This window comes from Ursus arctos, unplaced genomic scaffold (assembly GCF_023065955.2).
Source record: "Ursus arctos isolate Adak ecotype North America unplaced genomic scaffold, UrsArc2.0 scaffold_6, whole genome shotgun sequence".
Classification (NCBI taxonomy): domain Eukaryota; kingdom Metazoa; phylum Chordata; class Mammalia; order Carnivora; family Ursidae; genus Ursus; species Ursus arctos.
In genome coordinates this window covers 86,395,219-86,407,346 of record NW_026623078.1, presented here as the reverse complement: position 1 = coordinate 86,407,346, position 12,128 = coordinate 86,395,219, and the positions used below count along the sequence as shown (strand labels likewise).

Genomic DNA, 12,128 nt, shown 5'->3' with positions numbered 1-12,128 from the left:
CCTGCCGCTGCCCGGGTGTCCCCTGAGGTAGCATCCTCGGTCGGGTGGTCTCCGGGTCTGGGGTGGACGACCCGGCCACAGACACTCTCGCTCTGACGCATGGACTTAAGAGGTGACAACACTTTGTGTGAATAAAATAACGTATGGACACTTGCGAGCCATGGTCACTGCCTGTCGCCTCGTGCTCTTCCAGTCGCTGCAGGGATCTGGGCTGGGGGCTGGGCAGCCCACTACAGCAGCCTGCCTGTTGCCAGTGTGGTCACCTAGGTGGACAGGCCAGGGAGAATGGGGGAATGGAGAGAGGGCGTAGGGGGTGGGCTGCAAGCAAGGCTGTTCCCGGGGAATGGGAGAGAGGTGATGAGCCAGGAGGGAGGAACCAGCTGGGTGTTAGGCCCCTCTGCGCCGCCTGCGACCACCTGGGGTATGTGTCCACCCCTAAATCCCTGCCGGTTTGCGCGAGGATGGGCTTTTTGTGACGCGTTCTACCCCCGGCCTGCCATAGGGTCTAGGCAGAGTGTTTATTCAGAAGCTAGTTGAACACGCAGACACGGCCCAGCCGAGTTGGCTTTCCGAGGGGTACCTCGCCCACGTGCCGGCGGCCAGCTTCCGAGGACGGAGGGACAGAGCCTGCATTCCCGCCAGCGCCCCGCTCCCAGCCCGTCCCTCGCTCCTGAACCCGTCTGCACCCCAGTATCACAGCCGCACTCTGCTGTCTGGCGGTCTCGTCCGCTATCCCTTCCCCAGCGGGACGGCAGGGCGGGCCGCTCCCGCCGTCCGGGAGTGCGGTGTGTCCAGGGAAAGCGAGCTCTGCCCTAGTCCCCGGAACCCAAAGTGTGAGGCCGCAGGCGCCGGGGGACGCGTGCTCACGCAGCGCCAGCCCCGCGTGACCGGCCCGCCGCTTCCGGCGCGGGAGGAAGATGTGGCGGGCATGCGGAGCGCTCCGGACCGGCGCCCTGGCCTTGGCGCGGCCCCCGGGGACCCGGGCCTGCGGTGGGGGCGGGGACATCTCCTACACGCAGGGCCAGGCCCCAGAACCCCGGACGCGAGAGTATTTTTATTACGTGGATCATCAGGGTCAGGTGGGCCTGGAGCAGGGCCTGAGGGGGCGCACCTGTAAGAGGGGTGGGGCCGGAGGGAGGGCCCCTGTGAGGGGCGGGATCTCTGAGGTAAGTAAACGTGACTGCCGAGCTGGGTCAACGAGCTGGAGAGATTGGGGCGTCGCGTCTCAGCCCCAGAGGGGTCGGACCCCCAGCAGCCAACCTGCCACACGCAGCTGTAGCTGCGTCTCGCGCGCTCCGCATCCCCAGATCCTGCCCCTCCCTGCGGTCCCCGGGCCGGGGCCGCCCCGCCTGATTTGCAAGCCCTGGCATATCCGGGAGGAAGCAAGTCGGGGAGCCTCCGCGGAGGAGGTGTTACACCTGATTAGAAACTTGAGGAAGGGAGAGGTACGGGGAAAGCATGGCAGCTCGGGCACCCGCATGGCCCGGAGTGCGGGGTAGATGCGGGAATGTTGGTAAGGCTCCCCGGTTTACTTTCCACTCGCCTCTCTGCACGCGGTGTATACAGACAAGCAAGGGAAGCGGACACTAGCCCCCAGCTCAGGCTGCCCGAGGCCTCCCCGCCCTGGGGCCGACTCTGTCTGGCTCCCAGCTGGGACTCATGGGCCATGGCCTGCCCCTCTGTCCGCAGCTTTTCCTGGATGACTCCAAAATGAAGAACTTCATCACCTGCTACAAAGGTACCGCCGCACCCTCCTCCCCACCTTCCATCTCCCTTCGGCAAGGCCCTGGTGGGCTCTGCTTCCCAGCCTCCCCACTGGCCCGCCCGAAACAGAGGACCAGGAGTCCTGCGCACAGGAGCCCTCCTGTCTAGAGTGAGGCCAAGGTGGTGTACCGACAACCGGTGCCAGTCCTTGGAGTTGCCCAGGGCGAGCGGCTTGCCTGGGGGAGCAGGGCCCCGTGTAGACTGGCATGGTAAGCAACCCATTTACCTCCAGACCCACAGTTCCTGGTCACCTTCTTCTCCCGCCTGAGACCCAACCGCAGCGGTCGCTACGAGGCCTCTTTCCCCTTCCTCTCGCCCTGCGGCAGGGAGCGCAATTTCCTGCGCTGCGAAGACCGGCCCGTGGTCTTCACGCACCTGCTGGCCTCGGGCCCCGGGCCCCAGCGTCTCTCCTACTGCGGCGGCGGTGAGGCCCTGGCCGTGCCCTTCGAGCCGGCGCGTCTGCTGCCCCTGGCCACCAATGGGCGCCTCTACCACCCGGCGCCAGAGCGTGCGGGCGGCGTGGGCCTGGTGCGCTCAGCCCTGGCCTTCGAGCTTAGCGCCTGCTTCGAGTATCCGCCCGGCGCGTCTGCGCAGCCCTCGCACGTGCGCTGGCAGGGCCGTCGCCTCGCCCTCACTATGGACCTGGCCCCGCTGCTGCTCGCCACCCCGCCACCCTGAGCCGCAGGCTGGAGGGCAGGCGCCCGCAGGTGCCCCTGGCCGCCTCCCCGCCTCCCCCCGCGGCCCCGCCCCCCCCCTCCCGGCGAGGTCCCGGCCGCGCATCGCTGCGCACGCGCAGCCAAAGAGCGCGCCGGCCGAATGCGCGTGCGCGGCAGAGGTGCACCGCGGCCCCGTTCCGCTCGGCGCTGTCCGAGGTGCTGCCGTGTCCGGGGCCTCGACTGCGAGGAGGGGCGGGATCGCGGGCCCTTCTGCTCCCTCCCCACACCTTGGGCCTGGGGCGTCCTTTGGTTTGTCCCTTGCTCACTGGGGCTGGCCGGGGAGGCCGGGCCGGAGGCGCGGGGGCTCCAGTGCGCGTGCGCGAGCGACGCCCGCCCCTCCCCCGCCCGGCGCTGCTCGGTGGGCCCGGGCGCCGCGGGCTCGGCGGGGGAGCCGCGCCGCGGGAGCGTCAGGTGAGGGGGCGCCCGACCCGAGGTCAGCGGGCATGGGGGCGGGATCGGGGGCCGTCCCGGCTCTGTACCCCGCGCGCACCGAGAAGGGGAGGAGACCTGGCGGGGACCACGCCCTGCCCTGAACTGGCCCAATACAGACCCGCGCTGGAGGGGGTGCAGGTGACACCGTGGGGGAATCGAGGCACGCGGCTCGGGCTTCGCACTGAGCCCGAGGGGGTCGCAGGGCTTCCTCGCCCTTCCAGTCCCCTCAGAGATGGGCGCCCTGGAGACGGTGACACCAAACGCAGAATCCTGTGTGTGACGCCCCGCCCCCTGCCCAACCGGATTAGAGGGCTGTCCGCTGGGTAAAAGGATTTCTAGGCTGGCCTCCTCTGCTCTTCCCGACCGGGCCCTCATCCCTGCTCAGGCCGGCCTTTTTATTCCAGTCAGCGTCTAGGGGGTGTCCCTGTGAACCGCAGTGCCTTGAATCCTAAGGAGGAAGCCAAGAAGCTCCCCTACTTAAGAGGACTTGCTGCTGGAGGCTGGGTGGGCAAGCCCTGGGCCAGCCCTTTGGCTCAGGGAAATGGATCCCAGGAGCCCAGAGTATGCCTTCAGGTCCTTGGGGTTCACACACATCCCGAGACACCTGGGACCTGCCTCTGCCTGGGCCAAAGCTATATTCCATTAAAACTTTTGCTGTGCCTACCTCATTTCTAGTGACTTTAAATAATCATGTGAGTTACAATGTAGAGCAAGATTTGAACAGACACCAAGGCCGCTTGGTACCTTTCCACATGACTCACTCTTGCTAGCGGGGAGACTTGGTAAACAGGCAGGGGTTGAGTGGGACCATTTGAGGAAGGGCTGGAGGCTGGATGACAATACACTCTCAGCTTTGCTAACCCTGGCTCCACACTAGCTGGCTTCTCAGCCCAAGTCCCCACCTTTAAAACTGGACTTACTGTGCCCGGAACTAGACCCAGGCCTTCCCATCTTTCTAGGATCATAGGTGCATGTGCATAAAATCCCCAACGCTATATTCCTTCACAATTCTGGAGGTCACTGCTTCCACAGCCCATTTGGGAAACTACCCTAGATACCCAGTTGGTGGCCCAAGGCCCCTCTTTTACAACCCAGCTCTTCCAGAGCCCAAAGCAGAAGCACCTTGCTGGGAGCCAGCAGGGAGAACATAGGCCATGGCTTCTGAACTGACTTTCCTATTGTGTGCCACATCCCCCAATTCTCTAACAAGTTCCCTGAGAAATACCCGTAATTCTCTGCAAGCCGTTCCACCCATTCTCACCGCCAGGACGGCAGGGGCAGGGGCTGGATAAAGCTGTGCTAAAGCAGTGCTTGCATTTTCCTGTGGCTGGTAGCTCCCAGGATTAGTTCTGCCCACGTTACCCATTAAGATACATCAGGTGGATCCCAGGGTCTGGGAACACAGCATGAGTTTTAGGGATAAAAGGACTAGACTTAATGCTGGGTCAGGGTCAGGTGAAGACAAGGACACTGGCAGTGTGGGGCCTTGGACCTTGTGTTGGGGGCACAAGACTTCTGCTCTGGATTCGGCTTTTGGAGGTCTCACAGAGAGGAGTCCATGTGGACAAGGGGAAATGTCTTTCCAGAGGCTGTTCTTCCCCTTCTAGCCTGTGCTTGGGTAACAGGCTTCACCGCCTACGTGTTCCCAGGCTCACACCTTGCACCAGCCTCTTGCACCTTAGATTCAAGGAGTGGCCAGTTGCTAGAATGTGGAGGGAAGCCTGATCCAGACGTCCACACGCATGAGCAGGAAGCCCCCTAGAGTGCCAGACGGAGATAGGTGGGAAGAGAAGGGAGCTCGGCTGGGCTTGACTCTCCCCACATGGCCTGAGTAGTAAGACTAAGAACAGTGGAAGTTCCAAATTGAAACCTGATGCCCCACATCTTCATGACTGTTTTTGTAAAGGAAGGAAACCAACTTTTTCCCCCCTTTTTTAATCAGTTGCTTGAACTGATTTGTAACTTTTCAGAAACTAGACACAGGGTGTGGGCCTCCATCCACGTCCTTCTCTGGCTCTCAAGTGTTAGGGGCAGGCCTGCCAACCTGTGTTTCAGGAGGCACATCCCATCCGGGCTGGACTATAAGGAAGCCCGTCAGGAGGCTGCAGCTTCGTGGCCTGCGGCCGGTCCCGCGGGAGATGGCCCCGGGGGCGCCCATGCTGCTGCTGCTGCTGTGGCTGCTGTGGTTCCCTGACTTCCCGCCCCACGCTGCCGGCTGCCCGGCCGCCTGCCGCTGCTACAGCGCTACGGTGGAGTGCGGCGCCCTGCGGCTGCGCGTCGTCCCGCCCGGAATTCCACTTGGGACGCAGGTGGGCACCGCGTAGGGCCACTGGGCCGCGGGGCAGAGGCGCCCGCGACACAGAGGGAGGGGTGTGTGAGCGTCCCTGTGGGTGCTGGAGCGCTCTAGGGAAGAGGGCGACTCCCTCGGCGGGGTAAATACCCTCCCTCCCTCTGCCCCGCAGACGCTGTTCCTGCAGGACAACAGCCTCGCGCGCCTGGAACCGGGCGTCCTGGCGCCTCTCACAGCCCTACGCCGTCTCTACCTGCACAATAACAGCCTGCGCGCCCTGGAGCCAGGCGCCTTCCGCGCGCAGTCACGCCTGCTAGAGCTGGCGCTCACAGGCAACCGGCTGCGCGGCTTGCGAGCTGGCGCTTTCGCGGGCCTGGCCCAGCTCCGTGCACTCTACCTGGCTGGTAACCAGCTAGTGCAGCTGCTGGATTTCACCTTCCTGCACCTGCCGGTGAGGGGGTTACGTGGGGCCCGAGTAGTGAAAGGGAGAAAAGCCAGCCCAGTCTAGCCTGCTAAGAAGGGAACCTGTCTCCCAGGGCCCCTTCCCCTGATGATCTGCTGTCCTTCCTTCAGCGACTGCAGGAGCTGCACCTGCAGGAAAACAGCATCGAGCTGCTGGAGGACCAGGCCCTGGCCGGGCTCTCCTCACTGGCACTGCTGGACCTCAGCAGGAATCAACTGGGCACCATCAGCCGTGAGGCCCTACAGCCCCTGGCCAGCCTGCAGGTCCTGCGCCTCACAGGTACCTCCCGGGGGGGGGGGGGGGTGTCTCATGCAAAGGGTTATTCCCTGGCCACAGTTGTGGCGATAGGAAACAGGCCCAGGTGTGGAGCGCACTTTGATTTCAGTGGCTCTGGGTTGCAGACCACCCAGGAGCACTATGGAGGGCCACGCCCCCACCTGCACCCACGGGAGAAGGCTGACAGGACTGGGGGTGCTGGAAGGGAAACCGCTCAGGGAACTTGCCTGGGGAAGACAGAAAAGGTAGAAGTCCCTGGACAGAGTTGAGGGGCTTGCGCGCTTTGGGGCTGTCAGGGCAGACAGGCAGAAACTAGAAGGATGAAACTAGGGCTGACATTTCCAGGACACAGCACCTGAAGACAAGGCTGACAGGACTTGCAAGGTTTTAGTCCTGTAGGATGTCTATGTGGACACCAAGGTTTCCCTCCCCCCCCCCCCCAAATAATGGGACTTGTTGCAAGGAGAGACTTCAGAGTAGAGGCTTTTGTGGAAATTAGTGAACTGGAACATGCATCACAGAACGGAAGCGGAAGAGAAGAGTGCCTACACTCCAAGGAGCTTAGGAGGTCAGAGAAGAGGTGGCAGGGGCTGCCGCGGGAGGTGGGAAAGGAGCTCCTGTTCTGACCAAAAGAACCCCACCTGCACAGGCTGTTCTGAGGCCACCCCTGAGCTACCTGCCCACCACTGCTCTGCCCACAGAGAACCCATGGCGCTGTGACTGCGCCCTGCATTGGCTGGGAGCATGGATCAAGGAGGGGGGCCAGCGGCTGCTCAGCTCCAGGGACAAGAAGATCATGTGTGCAGAGCCCCCGCGCCTGGCACTTCAAAGTCTCCTGGACATATCTGGCAGTAGCCTCATCTGCATCCCGCCCTCTGTACACGTGGAGCCGCTGGAGGTGACGGCCAACCTGGGTGAGGACCTGCGGGTTGCCTGCCAGGCTTCCGGCTACCCGCAGCCCCTGGTGACCTGGAGAAAGGTGGCCCAGCCTCGCGAAGGGCAGCCACGGGCTCAGGTCCAGCCAGAAGGCGGGGCGCCGCGCCCAGGCGGGCCCGGCGCCTCTGACACGGGCAGCGGCATGCTCTTCCTCACCAACATCACCCTGGCCCACGCTGGCAAGTACGAGTGCGAGGCCTCCAATGCCGGCGGCGCCGCCCGCGTGCCCTTCCAGCTCCTGGTCAACCTGTCCCAGCAGCAGCAGCTGCAGCTGGCGCCCCCCCCGCCCCCGCACGCCGGCCCCGTCAGCCACGAGCCCTTACAGGAGGCGGGCAGCATGGCCTTCCGCGCCCTGGGCCTGGCCACGCAGACGGCCATTGCAGCCGCCATCGCGCTCCTCGCGCTCACGGCGCTGCTCCTGGCGACCATGATCTGCCGCCGGCGGCGCAAGCGGAAAAAGGCGCCGGGGCCGCCGGGGGAGGGCGCGCTGTTCGTCAACGACTACTCGGACGGGCCCTGCACCTTCGCGCAGCTCGAGGAGCTCCGCGACGAGCAAGGCCACGAGATGTTCGTCATCGACCGCTCCAAGCCGCTCTTCGCAGAGGGCCCGACGGAGGCAGCCGACGGCACAGCCGCCGGGCTGGGGCAGGGGCTCCCGCTGCAGCCTCCCGCGGCCTATGAGATTCACTGCTGAGCCGGGGCTAGAGCGGCGCAGGGGCGGGAGGGCGCGTGCTGATGACGTGGGCCTCGCGGATTGGTCGGCCCGCGGGGTCGCCCCGCGCAAGCCCCAGCGCAGTCAGTAAAGGGTAGAAGCTGCGCAGTGTGCGGCGAGCCGTGTGTGGGGTCTGGGGCCCCGGGGGCGTGGCGCAGGCACCCGCGGACCCGCAGCTCTGCAGACGAAGTCCTGAGGTGCGGACAGACGGTGGCCACGGAGGCTCCCCACACCCCTCCCAGAACCCCCCTCACCTGTAGCTCTGCAGGGGCTGACAGCGGCCCGCCAGCCTGCGGGGGTCCTCCCCGAGGTGGGAGGGGCGACGGGCTGCGGAGGCGCCCAGGGAACGGGAGGCGAGCAGCACACCGGAAGACAGCTGTTAGTTACCCAGCAGCCAGATAAGCCAGCGACAAGTCATTCTGACCAATTAGGACAGAAAAAAACCACCACAAATTTAAGTTCCAAACACACTGCACGTTTGTACCTTAATGACACCTTCTGGCTCCAAAGCCCAGCCAGGTGGTCTCCTGGGTGCCAGGGTAGGGAGACCCAGCTCTCCTTGAAGCAGGTCCCTGTTCTAACTTCAATCCCAGGTCAGTCAGCTCTTGGGAAGGGCCTAGAGAGAACACCCTCTCTCAGCTCACAGTTGAGACCCCAGAAACATTCCAAAGAGAGGACCAGAACACCAGAGGGTAGCCAAGTGCACCCAAACCAAACCTGGCCGTGCAGGCCTGGAATCCAGCCCTGGAATCCAGCCCTGAAGCCCACAGTCAGCCAGCCAGGGGAACGGGTACAGGGCAAACTGCGCACGGTGCTGCACAAAGCATAGAAAGGCTCAAAGTGCCCAGGAGCAAGGAAACCCAAGACCCGTGCCTCTGTGTCAGGCCTCCAACAGGGTCCCATGAAGGCTCTGTCTACCTAAGGCAGGGAGGGATCTGCAGCAGCCCTGAACACCAGGACAGCCTGGAGGTCACAGGCTGAAGTAGTCTGCAGCCAGGCGCCCATAAATGTCTGTGGTCCAAAGCACATGAGCACGGCCTGAGGCGAGGAGCAGCTGGTGCAGCTCGGCCTCCACACGAGCAAACTTCTCCTCATTGATGGAAGCCTCCAGCAGGACAGAAGCAGGCGGTGGCCAGGGCAGGCCTTCGTAACAGTCCACAGGGAAGGGGTGCACCACTGTGCGTAGCTCAGCCTGCACCACTGAATCCCGGAGGAGCTCCTTGAGGCCCGCCATGGACAGCGGATTGCCATAGAGGCCGAGGTAGCGGAGGCTGGTGCAGCGCGTCAGCACAGGGAGCGTGGCCAGCAGCTGGGTATCAGCAAGCTGGCACTCAGTCAGCTCCAGGTGCAGCAGTGTGGCTGCTGCCGCCCGCAGCAGGCCCTGGAAAGGCTCTAGTTGGTTGCCAGACAGGTCATTGCCACTAAGGTCCAACTTCTTGAGATGGACAGCATGGGGGCTCCGTGCCAGAAAGCGCAAATCCTCAGGCAGCAGGGCACAGAAGGCCAGCTCCAGGCTCTCCAGGGGACTCTGCAGGGTGCTACAGGGGACACAGGGGATCACAAACAGGAAAGACCAGGGGAGGGTCTCAGGGAGAGGAGGAAGGACAGGGCAGTAGCGGGGCTCGCTCACCTGAGCAGCTGGTCCAACCGTCCCGAGAGGAGAGAGGAGCCCATGCTGAGCTCCCGAAGACAGGTGAAGCGGCCCATCTGGGCCAGGAAGTAACGGAAGTTGTCCTCACCATCCACAGAGGGCTGCCTGGAATCCCCATGCACATAGTGCAGCCGCAGGCTGGCAAGGTGCTGGAAGCGGGCCACATGTGGGATGATAACAGACAGGCCACGTAGACCCAAGTTGTTAAAGCGCAGGTCCACACGGCGCAAGCAGCCTGCATCCAGCAGCTGCAGCAAAGCCACAGTGTTGCGCATGGGCAGGTCCTCAGCCCGCAAGTCCCGGCAGCAGAGCCGCAAGGGACTGCCTACACTGCTTCGGAGTGCCTCCCGCAGGAAGGCATATGAGGCCCGGTTCACCCGCAGGTCCACGCGAACCTCCACAGGAATGGGGGCCAGCCCAGGCTCCGCAGTCACGCCCTGCTGCTGTGCTATGCAGGTGCGGGCCACTGCTGCTGTGCAGTCCCACATGCTCATGGTACCAGGGTCCTGCTCCACGCCGTCATCCAGGAGGCCCGTCATGTCCAGCACTCGCAGGGCATGCTTCCTGGGAGCACGAGTAGGCTGAAGCAGGAGACAAGGGAGCAGAGCCCATACCCACTCCCAGCCATCTTGGGACAGGAGCAAAATGCCTGTTTCTGCACTGACCTCTTGCAGTGGCCTGGAACCTCACAGGGGACCCTCTCTGCACCTGCACCACCACCACCACCACCACCACCACCCCCAGGCCTGAGGGCCCCTCAGGTGAGCCCATACCTGCAGAGAGGCTGTGTGCCAGACTCTGTCTCTGGGGTGTGGAGCCGGGCCGTCAGCCCCAGGATCACAGCCTGCATGCTCTCTGTGCTGGGGCGCTCTTGCAGCAAGGCCCGGCTGCAGTGGGCACATTCCTGCAACAGCTGCTGGAAGCTGAGCAGCGGGAAGGGCCACGTGTGCACCAGCTCTCGAAGCACAACAGTCTTCTTGTCCATGAAGGCCACCTTGAACAGCAGGGGGAAGAGCTCTCGAGGCAGCAGGGGCAGGGCCTGGCAGGCAGCTGGCTGGCACTGGAGCACCTGCCTGGTGCTCAGGAACACAAGCGTGTGCATGGCGCTCAGCCAGGCAGGAAGCCACCTGCAGGGAAGGGCCCTTCAGCGGGGAGGACAGACCCCAGGCCACCACCCGGCCATAGCCTCCTCCATCACTGGTAGTGAGCAAGCCCAGCATGGCACTTGGCACAGTGCTGGCACTTAGTGGAGGACCGTGGCACCGAAGAGCAAGTGCTAAGTGCCTAGCAATGGGCTAAGTGGAAACAGGGACAAGGCCACCCCCCAGTTCCCGGTCTCCAGAAACATGGGGCCTCTTTAGGGAAATGTAGTCATCAAACGGTACATAAATAGCTCAGCATCAGATATGACCAGCTTGCCTGGATGTGCTTTTGAGGGCTACTGCTATGCAGGACCTCCCCTCCACCCAACCTGCACTTGAGGCCTCCCAAATCACAAAACTGTTTATCAGAGCCCTCTCTTCCTCAAAAGTAGAATAAAGCTCGGGCCCTTCCCCCACCACACAAGCACTAGAGGGGGTAGGACACTCCTAGGGGGCTGGAAGCTGCATCACAATTCGCCTCCCCACCCTCCTCCAGCTCTTGCAGGTGTTCCTTGGACAGGAGCTGGAAGCACTGATGCAGCTTAATAAATACCAGCAAGGATAAAAAGGGCTGGGACCCAGGGAACGTTGACTCCAGACAGGCCTGACCCTCGGGTTTTAACTACTACAGTCCAGTAGTACTGCCAAGCATGGAGATCCCTGCAGATTCACAGAAAGACAGAAAGCAAACCTCACCCACCAAGGTCCTTGCCACCTGTCTAAACATCTCCCTTCCCCCTAGAGAACCAGAGTGAGACACCAACTCTCAAACCCATGGGATTCAGTAGGTCCCAGGCCAGGAACTGCTCAGATGGGTAGAGGCAGCAGCAGAATGGGCATCCAAGCTAATAAGGAGCATACAGAAAATGCCTGAGACTAGAAGGTACTTAGACATCAGCTCTACTACTGACTTCAGCAGCAGCAACAGTCAGTGGACTTACTGTGGGCCAAACAACTCATCCTCAAAACTGCTTCCCAGTCATACCCCTGGAAACAGATTAGAAAACTAAGACCTAAGCCTTGCCAGACCAAGGTCACAGCCTGGACGACGAGCTCGGGGAAGGGGGAGCAATCTGGCCCCAGAGACCCTGCTCTTCCGGACCTCATGCACAACGTAAGTCCTTAGGGCACCGGTTCTTGAGAAGCCCCGAACGCCAACCCTCGGCCGTGCTCTGCCTGCAGACAAATCTCGCGAGGACTATTCATACCTCGCTGTGACAGGACAGACCAACCCAGCACCTGTCACGAGAGGAAACGAAAGCAGCCAGTGTGGTCACCGTGGGAGGAGCCTCTGGGCAGTGGCCGCCGCCCCCTCCCGCCGGCCCGCGGCTCCCGGCTTTTCCCCGAAGACGCCCCCGCCCGGCTCCTCCCGGCCTCGAGCCGCGGGAGACGCTCAATGCGATGCCCTCCGCGTCCCGGACGTGATCTGCCCCTCGCAGCCCGTTCGCCCCCCCCCCCGCCCGGGACCCGAGGTCGCTCTGCCCGACGCAGGGCTCCAGGTTCTTCCCCACCCCGCGGACGAACGGCCCGGGTCCCGCTCCCGCCTCCCGGGCGGCGCCGCCCCAAGCGCCCGCGCCCGCTTCGTGCGGCCAGGCAGGGCCGGGGGCGCACGCCGCCCCGCTCCATCTCCGGCCGGCGGCCCGCGCTCACCGGCCCCACAGCCGCTGCCACCGCCACCGGCCCCGCCTCACCGTCCGCGGCGGCCGCCCAGAGCTTCCGCGCGCCGCGATGACGTATCCGCCACCC

At 63.5% G+C, this 12,128-nt stretch overlaps 2 protein-coding genes across 9 annotated transcripts; one reads left to right on the top strand and one right to left on the bottom strand.

Annotated features, from left to right (window-relative positions):
- The first annotated feature begins 2,124 nt into the window (after window positions 1-2,124).
- Window positions 2,125-7,957, top strand: LRRC24 (leucine rich repeat containing 24). Of its 2 annotated transcripts, none has more exons than XM_057307791.1 (5): window positions 2,125-2,891; window positions 4,968-5,221; window positions 5,375-5,653; window positions 5,776-5,944; window positions 6,643-7,957. In XM_057307791.1, the coding sequence occupies exons 1-5, from the start codon at window positions 2,243-2,245 to the stop codon at window positions 7,569-7,571; spliced, it is 2,280 nt and encodes a 759-aa protein (XP_057163774.1). In that variant the 5' UTR covers window positions 2,125-2,242; the 3' UTR covers window positions 7,572-7,957. The 2 variants fall into 2 exon arrangements, with proteins under 2 accessions (XP_057163774.1, XP_057163775.1); XM_057307792.1 differs by having other exon boundaries at window positions 2,818-2,891; window positions 4,883-5,221.
- Window positions 7,958-8,042: 85 nt separating this feature from the next.
- LRRC14 (leucine rich repeat containing 14) lies at window positions 8,043-12,099 on the bottom strand. Of its 7 annotated transcripts, XM_044380223.3 has the most exons (5): window positions 12,033-12,065; window positions 11,591-11,621; window positions 10,014-10,367; window positions 9,220-9,804; window positions 8,043-9,127 (listed from the first exon to the last, which is right to left on the bottom strand). In XM_044380223.3, exons 3-5 carry the CDS (start codon window positions 10,340-10,342, stop codon window positions 8,560-8,562), a joined length of 1,482 nt encoding a protein of 493 aa, XP_044236158.1. In that variant the 5' UTR covers window positions 10,343-10,367; window positions 11,591-11,621; window positions 12,033-12,065; the 3' UTR covers window positions 8,043-8,559. The 7 variants fall into 7 exon arrangements, with proteins under 7 accessions (XP_044236158.1, XP_026344742.1, XP_057163777.1 ...); XM_026488957.4 differs by lacking the exon at window positions 11,591-11,621 and having other exon boundaries at window positions 12,033-12,099; XM_057307794.1 differs by having other exon boundaries at window positions 9,220-9,821; window positions 10,014-11,621; window positions 12,033-12,095.
- Window positions 12,100-12,128: the final 29 nt, after the last annotated feature.

What these genes read in the sequence shown, in the direction of transcription:
- LRRC24 (XM_057307791.1), top strand. Translation starts at nt 2,243, where the DNA reads ATGGGCGCCTCTACCACCCGGCGCCAGAGCGTGCGGGCGGCGTGGGCC. An exon ending in GAATTCCACTTGGGACGCAG is followed by an intron (nt 5,222 to 5,374) that starts GTGGGCACCGCG and finishes TCTGCCCCGCAG; the next exon opens with ACGCTGTTCCTGCAGGACAA. An exon ending in GCAGGTCCTGCGCCTCACAG is followed by an intron (nt 5,945 to 6,642) that starts GTACCTCCCGGG and finishes CTCTGCCCACAG; the next exon opens with AGAACCCATGGCGCTGTGAC.
- LRRC14 (XM_057307794.1), bottom strand. Translation starts at nt 10,460, where the DNA reads ATGCTGGGCTTGCTCACTACCAGTGATGGAGGAGGCTATGGCCGGGTG. An exon ending in GGCACACAGCCTCTCTGCAG is followed by an intron (nt 9,822 to 10,013) that starts GTATGGGCTCAC and finishes CTCCTGCTTCAG; the next exon opens with CCTACTCGTGCTCCCAGGAA. An exon ending in CGGTTGGACCAGCTGCTCAG is followed by an intron (nt 9,128 to 9,219) that starts GTGAGCGAGCCC and finishes TGTCCCCTGTAG; the next exon opens with CACCCTGCAGAGTCCCCTGG.